At 54.4% G+C, this 18151-nt stretch overlaps 1 protein-coding gene across 2 annotated transcripts; it reads right to left on the reverse strand.

The window, feature by feature from the left end:
* Nucleotides 1–212: 212 nt before the first annotated feature.
* On the reverse strand, nucleotides 213–17427 carry LARP4 (La ribonucleoprotein domain family member 4). 2 transcript variants are annotated; one of them, XM_017838873.1, is made up of 17 exons: nucleotides 16151–17427; nucleotides 13036–13210; nucleotides 12677–12821; nucleotides 11394–11552; nucleotides 11011–11086; nucleotides 10368–10504; nucleotides 10013–10116; nucleotides 8873–8983; nucleotides 8453–8506; nucleotides 7621–7830; nucleotides 6641–6744; nucleotides 3608–3832; nucleotides 2925–2973; nucleotides 2574–2732; nucleotides 1921–2042; nucleotides 891–1056; nucleotides 213–735 (listed from the first exon to the last, which is right to left on the reverse strand). In XM_017838873.1, exons 2-17 carry the CDS (start codon nucleotides 13084–13086, stop codon nucleotides 391–393), a joined length of 2217 nt encoding a protein of 738 aa, XP_017694362.1. In that variant the 5' UTR covers nucleotides 13087–13210; nucleotides 16151–17427; the 3' UTR covers nucleotides 213–390. The 2 variants fall into 2 exon arrangements, with proteins under 2 accessions (XP_017694362.1, XP_017694361.1); XM_017838872.1 differs by having other exon boundaries at nucleotides 12677–12824; nucleotides 16151–17426.
* Nucleotides 17428–18151: the final 724 nt, after the last annotated feature.

The following is an 18151-nucleotide window of genomic DNA, read 5'->3' on the forward strand; positions in this document are numbered from 1 at the left end:
GAGGGACGGGGTTAATTCCTCCAAGTCAGATCCTTTCTCTTTGTCAGAACGCCACTTTCACAAGCCCCCAAACCCGATTTTCAAGCAGGAAAAACCCCCTCTGCAAATTAAAAAAAAAAAACCAAAAAAAAAAAAAATACAAAAATTATAATCTCTCTATTTATAGTGATTGGAATCCTCCAGCATTCGTGAGATCGCTTTTTTTTGTTGTGTTTTTTTTTTCTAAAGAGATGAATTTTGGGACCCTCCACAACTCCTCCTCCGGCACGAGCCGCGCTCATCCAGCTCAGAATTCCCCTTCCTGAATCTTCCTTCCTCCTCCTTCCCAGTCTCTGCTGCTCCTCAGCCCAACAGCTCCGACCCAACAGAGGCTCCCGGGCTGGCCCGGCGTTACTTTGGTGACCGCGGCGGCACAAACTGCTCCTTGCCGACGCGCCGCGGGGCTCCCTGAGGCGAAGATCTGCGGCCAAACTGGCGCCTCTGTTCCCTGATTTTCCCGGCGGCTCCCCTGGGAGCTCCTCCAGGGCCACGGAACCCGGAGTAATCCTTCATCCGACCTTCGGCCTTCTCGGGAGGAGGAGCCTTCTCCGGAGCCCTCTCGGCCGGCGCGTCCTCCTCGGCTTTGGCGGGAGGGACGATGTTGGCGCGATGCTCCCGCAGGGGCTGGACGGGCACCGGGGGCGGCTCCTTCGGGGGCTTCTGGCAAACCTCGGCGTAGCTGAGCTTGCGGGGCTCCTTTGGGAGCAAGGAGAAGAGCGAGGTTGATGTGCCAGGAGCACCTTCCAGCCCGTCCCGGGGCCCAAAGGCACGGCAGCAACACCACGGAGGAGAGCGGAGAGGAGGTGCCGGGGCACCATCAGAAAGCTCCCCGTGTTCACCCCCTGCCTTACCTGTGTCGACAGAGCAGGAGCTGCACTTGCTTGAGCAGAAGGTGAGGAGGTGTTTGTCCTTGGTGGCTTTGCAGCACTGACAGGGGACAGGGAAGGTGGGGAAGCCTGGCTGGCCACGTCCTTCGGAGCAGACGCTTCTTCTGGTTTGCTCTCTGGCTGAACCGCGCTGAGAAAGCAACAACAATGCACATCAAAACCTGCTGGCACATAAATGAACGGTTCAGAGAGTAGTTCCTTGCTCTGGAGTCACAGCTGCACTTCAGCAGAACAGAATGGCACAGCCATTCCCACCAGCATTTGTTATTTCCATCTGGTGGCCTCTGGAGAAGCCGCCAACCACAGATGGAGAAACAACAACCATTATTGCCACCGTGCTGGACACTGCTCTGAGACACTGCTGAAGCATGCAAATGAGTCAGCAGTGCCCTGGCAGCAAAAAGGGTCACCATGTCCTGGGGGGCACCAGGCCCAGCATCCCTGGGCAGGGCAGGGCAGGGGATTGTCCCGCTCTGCTCTGAGCTGGGGCGGCCTCACCTCAGTCCTGGGGGCACTTTGGGCACCACGAGGTAAAAAACGTCTAAAGCTGTTGGAGAGGGTCCAAAGCAGGGACACAGGGATGGGGAAGGGTCTGGAGCAGCAGCTGAGGGCACTGGGTTTGTTCAGCTGGAGGAGACTGAAGGGAGACTCCTTGAGGGCTGCAGTTCCTCCCGAGGGGCAGCTCCGACCTCTGCTCCCTGTGAGCAGGGACAGGACCCAGGGAAGGGCTGGAGCTGTGCCAGGGCAGGGTCAGGCTGGATCTCAGGGAAAGGTTCTTCCCCCAGAGGGTGGCTGGGCACTGCCCAGGCTCCCCAGGGCAGTGGGCACAGCACCAAGGCTGCCAGAGCTCCAGGAGGGTTCGGACAACGCTCTGAGAGACAGGGTGGGATTGTTGGGGTGTCTGTGCAGGGCCAGGAGCTGGACTCAATCCCTGGGGGTCCCTCCCAGCCCAGGATATGGAGTGGTTCCCTGGACTGCCCCGTGCTCTGCCCACCTCAGCAGCACAGGCTCGCTCTGGCTCGGGGAGCTGGCGCTGCTGGCGGGCGCTGGGGCAGCGCTGGGCGTCTGTTCCTCGGGAGCCGGCGCCGGGCAGGTGGGCAGCGAGTCTTTGCCTTCCTGGACACAGAGCACAGAGATGGCAGATGGGCTTAAACTGCTCCTCAGCGTGCCACTCACTGCAGGACAGCTGAGCAGTGGGATGCTCCCAAAGGCTGCTCAAGTCCTGACTGTATTAATTGGACTCCTTTCGGAGCGTCGCCTCTAAAGCAGCTCCCCCCCCTCCCGTGGGCAAATCACCCAGGGGAGAAGAGGGGAAGGAGGGCTGGATCAGCCCAATTCTCAGTGCTTAGTCCCACCAGCCCAAAGAACAGGCTCATCTGCAAAGATCCCTTGCCCACACTCCACCACACTGTTCCTACCCCAACAGCCACCGCACTCCTGGTTTCCCTGCTTCGTTCCCAGCTTACAACAGCAGCATTCCCACAAAAAGCCAGGAAAAATGCACTATTCTGTGATCACACACAGTGTGAAGCTTGGGATTAAAGCATTCCAACGTGTGGCTCTGACAAACTGACTCTTTAGCAGGGAAAAAGGGGAGTCCTGGCACAGGGATACTCCCGTGTGTGAGAGGGAGACGGGAGCGGGCACCTTCTCTTTGCAGACTCCTTTCACAATGTCGGCCATCCTGCTCTCCAGCACAGGCTCTCCCGGGATTTTTGCTGTGCTGCCAGGCAAAGGTGGGAAATTTGATGCAAGCAAGTCAAACTTTGGTGTCTGAGTCTTTGTTTCTGCTGAAGGCTGAGGTCTCTGGAGAGGGAAAACACCCGTTAACAGAGCCGTGGCACCAAGCAGGAAAAGCCCCGAGCAAGTGCCAGGGAAACTCATGGAAAAACTGTTAACCCCCAATTTAATCCCAGGGTTTAAGGGCTCTGCCACTCCTTCAAGAACTGCAAAGCTGCACTTTGAGCAAGTCCCTGCAATAAGGGAAGGGGAACTCACTGAAACCCGGTCGTCGTCCCGTCTCCTCCGACCTCGGAACACGTTCCTCCTTGGAAGACAAGAAACCCTCAGTCAGTGCCTTGACCCTGCTCTGCACAAGGGAATTTGGGATTCACTGTATCCCTGGCATTCCACCCTCAGGAGGGGTCAAGGCTCTGATGCTCTTGGAACAGAGGAAATATGGGAACGACTTCTCTCCCTCACCCCCAGGGATGAGCAGAGTATCACCCAGCACAGGGACAGCTGTAATTCTACAGCCATCAACTTATTGGCCTGACTTCTCACCAATCTGCCCTGGACACTTCTTTTTAAGTGTCTAAACCCCGAATTCACAGAGCAAAGATAAAACCACTTAATCTTAAAATACTGCAGAGCATCAAACTGGCAGCTGAGGATTTGCTTATTGTTCACAGCAACGCAGCTGCCAACTTGACCTCAGCGACTCTTTTAATTCTGGGGACAAATCAGGCATTTTAAAATTAAGACCCCTCACTGCCAGAGTAAACAGCAGGTGTGGACTCGAGCAGGAAGCTGTTCCTGCTCCCAGCTCAGCTTTTATCACTCCTGCTTTAGTTCAATGCCAGTTTTCTCGTGGTTGGCCTTTAGAGAAATGTTATTTTGTGCCCGTGGCCGATGACCTTCGGGCCGAGCCCCACCTGAGCAAACAGGACACGGCTCCTCACCTGCCCCTGCCGACGCCGTAATCCCCGTTCTGCTCCAGCTGTGCCGTGGGAGAATCCTTCTGGGAATACCCCTGGTCTTGGTGCCCGGTCAAGGGGCTGCTGTGCCGCTCCACGACGAAGCTCCTGGAGTTGGCTCTGCCCAGGTCCCCCATGGGCACGGCCCCGAGGGCGGGCGGCCCCTCCGCGTGCTCCGAGCTGGAGGAGGAGCGGAAATGGGGCTTCACCCTGCGGAGACACAGAGCTGAGGGACCCCCAGAGGGCTGGAGAACCACCCACACAGCGCCCACAGACCACGGCATAACAGGATATCCTGAGCTGGAAGGAGCCCCCAGGGATCAGAGCCTCAACCCTGGTGTTGTCAGCACTTTGCTCTGACCAGCTGAGCTCACCTCGGGGCCAGGAGAGCAGCAGGTCAGGGAGCACCACAACTCAGAAGCTCTTTCCTACGTGCATTCACGAGGAATAAAGACATTTGTCTTCCCCACCTCCGTGGATTCCTTCTGTTATGGTTTTCCTGCAGCCTCCCCTCAAATGTTGCCGTTTACAGGAAATATTGAGGTCGTTGCCCAACAGATACCAAAGGGAGAAAAAAAAACCCCAAACCCAGCGGTGGCAGCAGAGCCAGAAGCCCAAAGAGGGATTTTTCCTCTGTCTGGGCCTGCAGCAAAGGCACAGGGCATTGCAGAGGGACCTGGAGAAATAAGCTGAGCCCAAGGAACAAACACATCTGGCCACAGGGGAACAAATGAACTGAGAAATGAGGCCAGGAGTAGATGGTGACTGAACATGGGAGATCAGGCCAGGGCAGCTGAGCCCCCCTCCAGGCAGAGCCAGGCTCAGCCTCGCTGTTCCCATTCCCAAACCCCCAGCACTGACTCTGCAGTTCCCAATCCCCAGACATTTCACCCTGTTATTGATTATTCAGCACTAAAGCTGCAGTTCCCTTGAGCACAGACACAGCTTTGCACGCTCAGTGCTGCTGCAAGTTCAGGCACGGGGGCCTAAATGCAGAATTCCCCAGAAAAACTCTGCCCCAGCACAGCATGGAACAGTTTTCTGGGGCAGCATTTGGGTGCCTTGGACTGTTTTCCACTCCTGCCTTTTCCAGCAGCACCCACCAGCTGCAGAAAGCGAGACAAGGAATTTAAACTCTCTCTCTCCCCTCTCTGGTCAACTCTGCACATCTCCTAATTTAAGGACAGCAGGAGGATTTTGCACACTTATGTTGTTTTTAAACAGTCTCATTACAACATTCCATGCAATCAGAAGAAACTCTCCTATTGCCAGCCGAGGTCTGACTCCTCCATCCCCCTTTCCCACAACGATGTTGCAACAAATCAGGGCAAAATAAATACAAGTGGCTTAAACAAATGTTTAGCTACAGAGAAAAAACCCAATGCTTAACTATTAACTGCCTAAAGGACAAATCAGGCCTAATGGGCCAGCACAGAAACCCAAAGGCAGCAGCTGAATGAACCTCTCTGAACGAGCTCCTCTGCAGCTCAAGAGGGGATGTGCTGAACAGGGATTAATTCACATTTCACAGCTTTGAGAAGCACCAAGAACCAGTTTTAAGGCCCCCAATAAAAGTTTTCCATCAGCAGAGCCCATAAAGAGGAGGAGGAGGAGGAAAGTTGAGTGAATTCTTCCATCTTGTTGAAGTTGTCCTCAGAATGGCAGAGCCTGGAGTCCCTGTGCAGCCCTCAGATCTCATAATCTTACCCGTCATCGAGAAGGCCGCGGTCTCGTCTGGGCAGAAGAGCAAAGCAGGAAAGATGAGGAAAGATAAAGGAGGAAAAAACCAAAAATAAAAAAGCAGAGAGAAGGAGAGATGATGTGGAGAGAGCAGGAGGAAGGAAGAGCAGGAGGAAGGAGGAGCAGGAGGGAGGAGGAGCAGGAGCAAGGCTGCCCAGAGCCCGACCGTGACCTGTTCTCTCTTAGCGCGATACTTGATCATCACTGGGCCACAACCTGCACAGTCCCACCCCTAAAGCTGCCCCTTCAGGGGGTGAAGTTGCCCAAACTAAAACACAGCCCGGATTTTAGGAGCTTAGGGATTACACAGCTGTGATCTCCGGGGCAGCAGCGAACGCGGGGCGTTCCGAGGTGGGAACGCCGGGAACGCGCCGACACTTCTGAGCTTTACAGGCTTGGGCTGGGGCACAACTTAAGGCAAAAGAGAAAAAAGAGCCAAAGCACCTTTGTAAAGATGGCAGCTGGGAGCTCAGCAGCTGCAACTGGAGCAAGCAGAGCCACCCTCCCAGTCCCACAGGCTGTGTCAAGACTCTGCTGAGTCACCGCAGAGCAAATCCTGAAGTTCCCCTTCTGCCAAAAAGCCCCCGACCTGAGCTGCACCCACAGACCCTTCTGCCAACAGCCCCCGACCTGAGCTGCACCCACAGACCCACTCAGAGCCCTGGCACTGCCAGCTGAGTCCTCCAACAACACAAAAAGCAATTCCCCTGGCCCCTCTCTGAGCTGCACACAAACAATTCCCACCCCCAGGTTACCGCTCCATTGTATTCCCAGAGCAACACAAAGTGTTTCCTCCTCCCCAGTGTTTACAGCTGAGTCCTCACAGCTCTCAGGAAAGATGGGGGATAAAGCAAATAAATTACAGGAACAGACAGCAGAGCTCAGGGCATGCAACTCCCACTGCAGGAACCCAAGGGCTCTGCAAGGCTGATCCCAGCAGGAAAGGCTTATGTTAGTGCTGCTGGAGTTCATAATCTGCGTAGAACAAACATCATTACAAGTATTAACTTAAGAGGAAGTTAGTTATTTGTCTGCAGAAATTCCTCTGAGGCTTTTAAAGGAGTTACCTTTGCTCTCTCCAGCACGTGTCTCCAATATTTTTTTATTTTTTTTTAAGGATTTTAAGCTGCCACCTTGATTTATTTATTTTTTTCAAATCAAGTTGAAAACCATCACACAGGTTTGATGAATGAAATAACCAGCCTGGTTCCCCCCTGTGACACACACAAGGGACACCTGAGGATGTCAGCAGTGGAAGTTTTCCAAGAGCTGTCTTACCGATTCCTGTGGAATGGGCGACCTATACTCAGGGAAGCAGCATTGGTTTTATATGATCCTGGTGTGTTAAAGCCATTCACAAATCCACCATTGGGAAAGGGGGCCTGCAACAAGACAGAACACTCTCAGTGGGGCTGAGCTGCAAAGGAAAACGTTGGCAGGTTTATGAGGAGCTTCAGCAGGGTGTAAGTTCACGCTGGGCTGGAGCATCTCCCTGGTGGGAACTCACTTCTCCAGACAAACCAAACCCCCCTGGGAACAGCCAGCACCTGCTTTAGCAGAGTCCTGGAAAAGCTACAGACTCCTCCAGTAACACCAGCTGCTGGACAGTGGAATGTCACACCAGAATTCCCTGAAATAAGTGGCAGGCAGTGGCCAGGCTGGCAGCCTGTCCTGCTTGAGGTCCTGGAGCAGGTCCAGAGGAGAGCAACGAGGCTGGGGAAGGGACTGGAGCACAAGTGCTGTGAGGAGAGGCTGAGGGAGCTGGGGGGGCTCAGCCTGGAGAAGAGGAGGCTCAGGGGAGACCTCCTCACTCTCTGCAACTCCCTGACAGGAGGGGGGAGCCAGGGGGGTTGGTCTCTTTTCCCATCAGCAAGACAAGAGGGCTGGGTCTCAAGTTGTGCCAGGGGAGGTTTAGTTTGGATATTAGAAAGAATTTCTTTGCAGAGAGGATGGTCAGCCCTTGGAATGGGCTGCCCAGGGAAGGGGTGGATTCTCCATCCCTGGAGGTGTTTAAAAACAGACTGGATGTGGCATCAGTGCCATGGGCTGGGAACCACGGCGGGGTTGGATCAAGGGTTGGACTGGATGATCTCGGAGGTCCCTTCCAACCCAGCTGATTCAATGATTCTATGCTTTATCAGGTCCACAGCACAAATGTCATAAAAGAGAGAGGTCTGACTAGAAAAAACCCTGGGCACTCTCCAGCTGAACACCCCCTCAGCCTGCTGCTGCTGGACCAACTCCCCCCCGGGACTCACCAGTGGTGTCTCAAAGTAAGGTGCAGGATTTGGAGACCAGGTCTGAGGCACGATGCTGTAGATGGAGTACTGCTGAGGGCTATATACAGGCTGCATGAACAGGGGGGAGGCAAACTGGGCCTGGGTCTGCACGGGCTGGGGGTACACGCTGGAGTCCAGCACCCGGTAACCATTCTTGGCGAAGAACGTGTTGATGGCTTTGATCCTGGCCTGCAAGACAGCAACAGCCCAGCCCAGGTCAGCCAGGAAAGGGGGAGAGGCACAACACGGAGTCTTCCCTGCCTACTGAGTTGCAACAGAAGGGATGAGAAGGGCTGGTTACTGCTCAGGAATAAAACCTGCCAGGAGTCAGCCCAGCTCACGCCCTCGCAGTGCGACAGAGGGGAGGGAAGGGCACACGTTGCTTGGACTGGAGAATCTGTCAAGCTGAAGACAAACTACAGCAGGGACTGTCCGGGCTCCAGTGGTGACAGCTCCTCTCACAGCACAGGCAGCTCTGCTCCAGCCTGCTCTGTGCTGCAGCCAGCTCAGGACTCACAGGGGCAGGAATCCCTGTCCTGAGCTCTGCAGACCCAGATTCTGGGGAATGTGGAGAAGGGAAGATGGCACAGGAATGTGTTTCAGCCCCCCTGTGAGTAACCAGCAGCCACTGAACTGTAATTTGTCAGAGCTACCCATGACCTCATTCATGTCTCCAGCCTTCAGAGCAGGAGTTATGGACCAGCCCACTGCTAATTCCTTGGTCCCACCCCCCCCTCAAGAATGGTCCCCACCATCCAAAGAGAAACAACACCATTCCAACAGAAAGCTCAGCTAAATAAAGCAGCCTCACCATTACTGGCTTGCCCTGAAAGGTTTTCACTTCTTCCCTTAAGTATTTAAACGCCTGCAGATACAGAAAAAAAAAAAAAGAAAAAAAAAAGATCAACATTAGAATATCTTGATAAAATTTTACTTCCCAAAGGATATTACATGATCTAACACAAATGTGCTTCCCTGCCAGCCCAGATAAATCCATTAACACTTCAAATTCAGGATTCCAGTGCCAGCCGTGGTCACTGAGTGCCGAGGCAAGAGGCAGACAAGGGAATAATCTCCCAACTTCAGTCTTATTAACCAGAATTTGCCAGTAATCTCTTAGAACAACAAAAGGGGGATCAGCAAATAAATATTTCTCTTAGCCACAGGAAGCACATGTGCAATTAACACGGGAGGACTAACAAGGGGGGTGTTGGGGTTGGAGGGGCCTTACCTGCTGCGCGTCTGTGTCGGACTGGAATGTAACGTACCAGTTGTTGTTGTGAGCAAACTCACAGCTTATCACCTTGGGGCAGTTCTCGTTCTTAAACAGGGCCTTCACCTCCTGGGGAGACAAACCCAGGCCAGTTTAGGGCACCTGGCTCTGAGCTGGGCAGTGAACACCAAGGAGACACAGGTTTAAGCTCCAGCCCCTCCCTCCCGTGACCAGGGATGTTCTCGTGTTCCCCTGACAGGCTCTGCAGGCACCACGTCATCCTCTCCCTGTTCCTGAACCCACACATCCCACTCCAGGCCTCCCCAGTTCCCCAGGCAAAACCCAGCAGGATCAGGTGGTCAGAAAAATCAAGACCTGTGTGATATTTCCACAGAAAACAGGTAGCAAAGGTGTGGCTTTAAATCAGAGAGACAAGAATGATTCCATGAAATACTCCTAAGTCAAGGCAACCTGACAGGGGTTTTTTTAATATTTTTGCAATAATCAGATTGTAAAGAGAGGGACAAGCAGCTGTGCAGCGTTTGCATTAAAAGAACTCATTAAAAATGCTGGTAGACAAACACCCTGTGTTACAACTTTTAAAAAACAAAGAGCTAAATCATTCTGTTCGCCAAGTATCAGGAGGAATTTTATTATCCTCCCTTCTCTGAACATAATGAGCTCAGCTCACGCTGGGGCACAATGAATGAGAAATGTTCAGCAACATTTCTTGCTGCCAAAACAACCGTCTGACTTCAAGTAAAGTTACTGCTGTGACAAAAATTCAGCCTGAATTCCAAGCTGTGCCCCTGGACTGATTTATTTTTGGATCTGAAAAGAAACCAGTTCAAACTTCCTTCCAGAGAAGCCAGGCTAGCTCAGCTTTGGTGGAAAGGAAAAAAAAAAAAAGGAGTTTACTTAAGAAGGTTTAAATATAGTAGTAAATAATGGGAAGGCACAATGGCAATAAGTTTTTGTTTTGGCTGTTTTGACAGCGCACCCAGGAGGAAAATATTACTGATGTGGTTCACAAGAAAAATATCCCTGTTTGATCACATCAAACACCAGCTGACCTTCTCCTGGTGCCTGTTTGAAGCCCTGTTGAAGCCAACCTTCCAAAATCATCAACCTTTGTTTCCCTCTTCTCCCTGGATTTACCTCTATGGGTGTTGTCTCGGGGATCTCACGGAGGATGATGATGCACCTCTTGTGGTTTGGTCTGACCTTCTCCCCTCTCTCGTCCACTTGTACCATGGGAGAAGCTGAAATTCAAAGAGCAAAGTGGGACACCGAGCACACCTCGGCAGGAACAGGCTCCTGGTATGGATCTTGGAACAAAGGGGGAGAATTCAGGAGTCTGGAGCAGCCTCTTACTCAGCCACGGCTGCAGAGGGAGGTTCCTGTCACCCTGCACCAGCACAAGAAGCCACAACCAGCTCAGAGACTGACCCATCTCTCTGAAGCACCAGGATTCTTTGTCCTACTGACACACCCCCCAAGCCCCCAGACTTACATCTCAGAACTTCAAGAATAAGGTCCATATCCGTTGTCAGCTTCTTAATCCCTTCCATGTTGGCAATTGTCCATATTGGAACAAACTGATCGCTGTCCATCTGAGACATCAAGTAGAGATCCTTTGAAAGATTCTCACTAAAAAGACACAAAATCGTGATTTCATAAAAATCCTGAACTTGACTCCCAGAAGACTCAAAAAACCAGGATCACTGCAGGCTTAAATATTCCCCAATTCCACTCACAGCCGAAACACCCTCAAATTCTCTCTCCTGGAACAAATCCCACCAGACCGACACAAAGCAATTTAAAAAATGTCCTGAAAGTTCCAGTGCTCTGCACTTTGGCCTGCAAAAGGGATCTGCCAAAGAGCCTCCTGGGGACACACAGCCAAGTTATCTCGAGGTCCTACAACTCCAGAGCACAGGAGGTTCATCCTCACCCGAGGACACGGACGCACAGACGGGACTGGAACAGCTGGAAGGTGCCACGGGGGTTTCCACGGCACGTCAGCAAACCTTGGTTTGCTCTTGATAAAAACCTTGTGTTTTTAGCAAGATGATGGGACACACCGAGCCAAAACCAGGGAATTTGTCAGGGATTTTAGTGAAGGCTTTGTAGCAGGCTGAGTTAAGTGCACCTACCGGGAGAAGCAGAATTCAAGTTGTTTCCTCAAACATTCCCTGATGTCTTCCGTGGACACGGCGGAGGGGCCGTCACCTGGAAGGGACCACACCCCCCATCAGATCCCAGTTCCACATCCCCACAGTGCAAGGACACGTCTCACTGTCCAGGAGAATGAATCCCTCTGGGTAGGAGCAGGGGGAAAAGCTCATCTGAGGTGCTTAAAGAACTCCACACGCTCCCAACACGACTCCGACCCCACCGCTTGCACCTGCTTGGCCAAGTGTTGGAGCTGCTGGGATAGCCCTGGACGTGCCAGGATTCCTCCTGGGTCACAGCACAGCTGCAGCAAACTGCAGGGGGTCACAGGCACTGACAGTAGTGGTTGAACTCGAGCACTCACCAGACACTTCATAGATTTGGTATCCCAGGTCTTCGGTCGCCAGGACGATCCCGTTGGCGGAGGCTTCGTCGGCTCCTGTGCCATTCCTCGTGGCTTCACAGGACGGGGAATACATCACTTCATACTGCTTGCAGCTCTCCTCTGAGAGCTCTATGTTACCTGCCAAAGGGACACCCCAGCAGCAGGGAAACTCCCGTGAGCTCCGGGAGAATTCCCCACGGGAAAAACTTTGGCTACCGACACTAAAACAAACAAACACCCCAAAACTGCTGCAACTGAGAGTGTCTAAAGTCAGTCTGTATGTCTCAGACTTTGTATTGGAGAGAACTTTCCAGTTCTCCAGTTTCAGAAAGGCCTTCTGGTTTGCACCAGGCTCTCGGGGGATAAGTAAATAAAAGGAAATAAAGGATCCTGAAACTGATCCCCAAAGGGGGAGAGGATCTAAAAACCAGTCTTTCCACGAGAAATTTAAAATATTTAAGCGAGGTTCCCAAAAACAAGGGGTGAAAATCGCTTACACTGCCAGGGTTGCTTCACTTTGTTGTGAAGAGACAAATGAGTTTCTGTCGGGCAAAGCACAAACCCGGCGCTCGATCCTCGCTTCTGCTGACTTACCAGAAACCTTTGACAGGGCCACACGAGCTGAATCCCCCCCTTCTTTATCCCTGACTTTGACTGAGCTGTTTTTGCAGGGAATCTTCTGCCTCCTCTGCCGTGCTTTGAGTCACCTCAGTTACCCCTGAGCCAAACCAGAGCCACCCGAGCGCTCAGTTCTGGGGGGCACTGCCCACGTGGTCAGGGTGGAAACAGGGCTGGGATGGAACAGACCGAAGGGAGAGGAGCAATCTGTGGGCACTGGGCACTCCTGCCAGCTCTCAGCAGCCCCTCGGTGTCCCCAGGATGGCAGGTGGCCCTCAGACCTCCTTTTCCTGTTCACAGGGTCCACGGATGCCAAAGTGCAGCGATGCCATGAGCCCATGCCCACACATCTGGCACCCTGCTCCCTCCTAGCGCGTTACATGGTCATCACTGGGCCTCTTGGATCCTGTTCCCTGCCCAAGTGTCCTGTCCCAGCAGAGCTCTGACACCTCCTCGACCCCCTGAAGCAAAGCCCACCGGTGAGACCCGTCACCTCCATAAACCCCCTGCTGCCTCCTCTCACACTTATTTCACACTTTTTGCTCCCTCAGCACTGACAACCTCCAGGACGAGAGCCCAGGGGTTGCTCCTCCCAGCTGAACTCGCCCTGAGTGTCCCCCAGGGGACGTGTCCCCACATCTCACCCTCGGCCGGAGTCCCCTGGGCCGCCGCCGTCTCCTGCCACGTGTGCTCGGTGCCATCTGAGGGGGGCACGGCCTCACCACTCCCCTGGGGGACTTCTTGCCACACTTTGGCGTTGGGGTTCAAGCCAGCCCCCTTCGATGTCACCTGCTGAAGAGACCACAACACCTCTGTCAGTGCAAACGAGCCGGGGAAGCCCCAGAAAGCCAAGCCAAGACAAGACAGGAGAATTTAGTGATTGTCTCTCTAAGAGTTCCACACCTCAAGTGTCTACCCAGCTATTAAAGCACCTATGTGATTTTGTTTTTTCGTTAATCAAAACAGGAAAATCCTTGGTATTTTCCAAGTATTTCGTTTCTACCTCCATTAGAAGTGTTGCCTTCAACCTCTCTCTATTGACATCCGACAACATCAGCGGAGGCAGCGGCTACCGGCCAGGACTCTGGGAACTCATAAGCTTTTAAAGACTTGACTGTCATAATGCTCCAGTCCCCCTTTCACCAGAAAGGGAAATTTTCCCTCCTCCAGACCCCTTCCTAGAAAGGAAGGTAAAAAAACATATGTCAAGGAGCAGAAACTGTATAACTTATGGAATTAGTGACATCTCTACTAACCAAGCATCGCCTGTGCTGTGCCAGGACTCCTCCTGAACTTACCTGAGCCCTGCCCCGTCCCCCCAGGGATCACCTACACCTTACACACATCAGCAGACACCAATCATTTCCTTAAACCTGCAGCCAAGGAGATTTGGAAGTGCCAAGACAAACCTGCACACTATCCCGGCCTGCCGGGGGGAGAAGGGGAACTTCTCACCTTGGGAACGGGCAACGAGGACCACGATTAGAGGGAGAGGGCTGAAAATGGGACAGACAAGAGGAACTGCTGCATTCCAGCCTGGAACCTGGCACAGAGAAATGCTCCCTCCCACAGCACAAGGTGGAACCCTCCAAAGTCCCTTTCCCAGAGCTGCTCAGAGGCATTTGGGTGAGGAGCCCAACACAGCTCCTTCCACGGAGACAACAAAACCCCCCTTCTGCAAAAATTCTCCCCCCAGGAAGTTCAAACGCCCCACGAGCCACTGACACAGTTCCTCCAGCCACTAACACAGTTCCTCCAGGCACTGAACGATGCTCCACTTCGCTCCTGCTGGACTTTAAAAGGTGAAAGCCACTAATCCAGCTCCCATCCACCAGCTCCCAGATGAGGAAGTTGGATATTTCGGAGCCTGGCCTCCTGGGTACTGAAGTTAAGGAGTGGCTCACCACCAGGCCTCAAACACAAAGCACAAGGATAAGGAAGCAGTTGCAATAGCTTTAGAGATAATTCCTCTGCCAAGGTCACACCTCGTGCCAAAGCTGTTGGCTGCAAGGACAAGCCCCAGGCCGGTAACGAGAAGCCTCCAAACACAGGACCCAGGCCGGTAACGAGAAGCCTCCAAACACAGGAGAGGTTCAAGACAACCATGAGAGAAGCAAAACAAGGACCACAGTTCCTGCTCTCAAACTTCCCAACAGCAACAGCCTTCCCCTCTCGTTAATCTCAGCCCAAGAACAGAGCTGGAAACAGAAAGGACTGGAAAGAGTTCAGGGTGAAAGGACACGCGTGCGTTTCCCTTTGGAGTTCAGAGCAATCCTCCAACAAAACAACCCGAGAAGGGAATCCCAGGAAGCTGCTGCACCCCCAGGCTCTGTCCCTGCAGCTCAGCACTTCCAAACTCCACCTTGCTCAGCTGCTGGGCCCTCCTGGGACAGAGCATCACCCGTCCACGTGCACTCAGGGACCCAGACCCAGCAGGTCCCAGTTCTTTGACTCTACTTCTCATCAAAGCAAAATGAGACAAGACACAACCAGGAGATGATTCATTCATTCTCTAAAAATAAACTCTGCCTCACTACCTACATCTCTGAGGGAAGCACTGAGCTTGAAGGAAGAGCTGTGATAAAGGGAAACTGAAACACTTTTGGGGCAGTTTCTGCGCTTCTGGAGGTGATCAGGACTAAAAGCAGCTCTGGGGATGGCAGAGGATGTCCCTCACCTTAGAGAGACCAAAGGCACACGTGGCAACACCAGAGCTCTGAAATCTCAGGTGCAGGTGAGGAAGGGCTCAGAAACCAAACAGATTTGGGGCTGGGAAGTGATGAATGGCCCATGAACACAATGGCTGGGACACACACCTGGAACAGAGCGTGGGCCACTTCCCCTGGGCTGGAAACCCTCAGTGAGGTGGAACACAGCTCTGCACAACCCAGCCCTGCTCTCACCCCTCTCAACAGCAGAACCCCACGGTCTGGAGAGGACAAAAAGTCCCTAATTTACATCAGCTTTTGGGAAATCCACAGTGCCGAGCCCCAGGAGCGGCTCTTCAGAGGAGAAGGCCAAACTATCAACTCTTGCTTGTTTAAGCGAGGATCCAGAGCCCTGGCCTGTGGGATTGGCTGCAGCACGATCCTCCCAGCTGCTATCAGGAACTTTCATGACGAGGTTAAAGCTTTACAGGGTGACAAAGGTTGGGAACACTCGCTGGGACCCACGAGCTGACAAAGCTGCCCTCGGCACAGCAAACGTGGATCAAAGATCTTCCTCCAGCAATTCCCCCCCCCAAAAAAAAATGACTGTTGAAGCCAACTCTCATTCTTGAAAGGATGGAAAAGGATATTTTTCTTATTGTAATTACATTTAAATCGTATTTAACCAGAGTCAATTAAGCTGACAAAAATGCAAGCGCTTGGAGGTTTAAAGCATTTTAATATTAACTCAAATCATCCCGCGACCAAAATCTTAACCCAGAGCTTGTGACACGTTTCCCGGAGCAGGCAGAGACTAAGAGGGAATCAAAGCCGAAAAATCCAGAAGAGAATTTAACAAAAAACTTGCGAGGGGGAGAAGCTAAACCTTTTTCCAGAAGTGGAAACGTAAGCAGATGGAAAAACCCCAAGGTCAGCAAAGCCACGGGAGGCAGCACGGGAGAGAAACCTTGTGCTGGCTGGGGGAGAGGCAGGAGGGAACACCCCTGGGGGGGCTCAGGCATAGTGGGGGCTCCTGGCACCTCCTCAGAGAGCAGGTACTGTCACCTCCTGGAGGGGAGAGTCACCTGGCACCTCCTCAGAGAGCAGGTACTGTCACCTCCTCAGGGGGAGTCACCTGTCACCTCCTCAGAGAGCAGGTACTGTCACCTCCTGGAGAGGAGTCACCCTCTCAGAGCTCAGCCAGGGTGTGAAGCTGGATGAGGAGAAGCTCCTCAGGAGCTGCCAGCAGGTCTCAGGTGACAGTCCCATGCTCTGAGCGCCCCAGGTGACTCTCAAACCCACGTTAATGGTCACGGGAGTGTCGCTCCCACCAGGTGGGTTTTCCAAAGGCTGGGATGAGTCCCCCGTACCCAGGGGGGGCTGTGTAAAGGGGGTACCTGTGGCAGAGGTGTGTGAACAGGGGCAATTCGGGGGGGGGCTGGTCAGCCAGAGGGAAGCCAGGAGCCTCACCTGCAGGAGGAGAGGGCCAGCAGAGCTCAGTGCTGGCCACAGCCCTGGATTTCCAACCAGGAAACATCACGGGCAGCGTTTCGCCCACCTGGAACACACGGACTTCCATTTCCCCCATAAACTACAAACAGATGGGATTAGGAGCACCTACCCCCCTGAGCAGAGCCCCCAGCAGCCATTATCAATCCCATTTTTCCCCAGTGCTTTTAATAATATTCCTAATGCAGCTAATTATTGATTGTGAACAGCACACGGGTCCTGGCTGTGAGGGAGAAACAAGGTTGACCCCAAACATCAGCGTGTGAGACAGCACGAGCCTTACACAGCCCTCACTGCAGCACTGGAGTTAAAGATGTGACAGGAAAACCCAATTTCCCTCACTCCCTGCATCCCATGAAAGGCTCCACTCACAGTCACCACGTTCACACTTCAGGTGGGTCTAAAACAAACACCTACAGCTACAGCAAAGCAGCCAGTCCCCCTGGAGACCTCGAGATGTCCACCACTGTCCTGCCCTGGGCCTTATTTTCCAGGCACCCCCAAAGTTCCTGAGAGGCAAAGCTGCTGTTTGCTCCCGAGCATCCGACTGCAGCGGCCCAGGACACCAGGCTCTGGGCCCCAGCCCCTGTCCTGCCAGCCAAAAGGCACCTTCAGAAAGCCCAGGTGGTCCTCGGGAACTCAAAACTGAACATTACTGAGGCCTCCAGAAGGGAGATCACCGAAACTCCCACCACCACCAGAGGGAGGAGATCAGACAGAGCAGAGCTGGTGTTTTTAGAGGGACTCCCTGAACACCCCGAGGTGGGGATGTGCTCCAGCTCCCCCTGAGCTCAGCCACAACATCACCACCAGCCATGTGCCCGCTGGCTGATGGGCTCCATCTCCCAGCACAGCTCCACTGCTCCCCTTCCAGAACCTGCCTCGTGTGCCCAAGGGGGGCCACCTCCTGCTCCAGGGCCCTCTCACCACGCTCAGCCTGGGCTGAGGCCGCTGCTTACGGCTCCCCTCAGCCCGGGCAGTTCCTCTTCCAGCCAAACGCCGCAAACCCAGAACCCTCAAGACCTGTCACCGTCCTCACGACAACTTTTATTCCTCTCGGGTGAAGCCACGTAACTTCCCAGCTCAGAGCTGAGGTTTGGCGATTCTTCTGCGGTGATTTCGCCCAAGGGAGAGGAACCGTTTCCCGAGCCTTTTTATTCGGAGGGCCTGAACCGCAGAGCACGTGTCGGCGTTTCGCGTTAAGAGCACCACCAGCACCACCACCCCCGAGAAACTCCGAGCAGGACCCCACGAGCCGAACACCCCCCCAGGCAGGGACCCCTCTGAGCTGGAACGCCCCCGACAGACCCAGTACAGCTCCCCCGGTCCCCTCCGTCCCCCCAGCCGCCACTCCCCCCCCCACCGATCCCGCAGCTCTTGGCTCCGCGCACGTTTTCGGGACAAAACTCGGTGCAAAGTTTCCAGCGGCCGCCCGGGTCCGTCCGGCAAAGGCTGGAACGGCCTCCGCCGAGCCCGCGAGGGGCCGCGAGGCGCCGCAGCCCCGTCCCGGGGCCTCCGGGGACACCGCGCCCGCCCTCCCCGGTGACCTCCAGGGCCGGCCCGGGCCGCGCTCCCCGTCCCGCCGGGCCCCGCCAACGGCGCAGCCGCCCCTCGCCCCGCCGCGAACCACCCCCGGGGCGTTTAATTAACGCAATTAACGAGGCGCCGCGCTCGGGCCCGGCGCCGCGGGGCCGCCCCGCGCCGCGGAGGGGCCGGGCCGGGGAGGCCTCGGGGAGGCCCCGCGTGTGTCCCGCGTCACCTTCACGGCCGGGCCGCGGCGGCCCCCGAAGGTCACGGCGGCGCCTCCCCCGCTCCCGGAACCTTCCAGAGCGCCCCCCAGCCCGCCCCGCGGCCGCCGCGCGCGGATCTGCTGTGTCAGCCCCGTCCCCTCCCCCGGCGCGGCGGGCGCGGCGGGCGCGGCGTGCGCGGCCTCCCCGCCGCCTCCTCCTCCTCCTCCTCCTC

The sequence above is a fragment of the Lepidothrix coronata genome, unplaced genomic scaffold (genome assembly GCF_001604755.1).
Source record: "Lepidothrix coronata isolate B3197 unplaced genomic scaffold, Lepidothrix_coronata-1.0 Scaffold365, whole genome shotgun sequence".
Taxonomy (NCBI): domain Eukaryota; kingdom Metazoa; phylum Chordata; class Aves; order Passeriformes; family Pipridae; genus Lepidothrix; species Lepidothrix coronata.

Coding starts and splice junctions, on each gene's coding strand:
- LARP4 (XM_017838872.1), bottom strand. CDS start 13,086: ATGTTGTCGGATGTCAATAGAGAGAGGTTGAAGGCAACACTTCTAATG. Junction 11,553..12,676: donor CCAGGGGACTCCGGCCGAGG/GTGAGATGTGGG, acceptor TCCCTTTGGCAG/GTAACATAGAGCTCTCAGAG. Junction 10,505..11,010: donor CTTGAATTCTGCTTCTCCCG/GTAGGTGCACTT, acceptor GTGTCTTTTTAG/TGAGAATCTTTCAAAGGATC.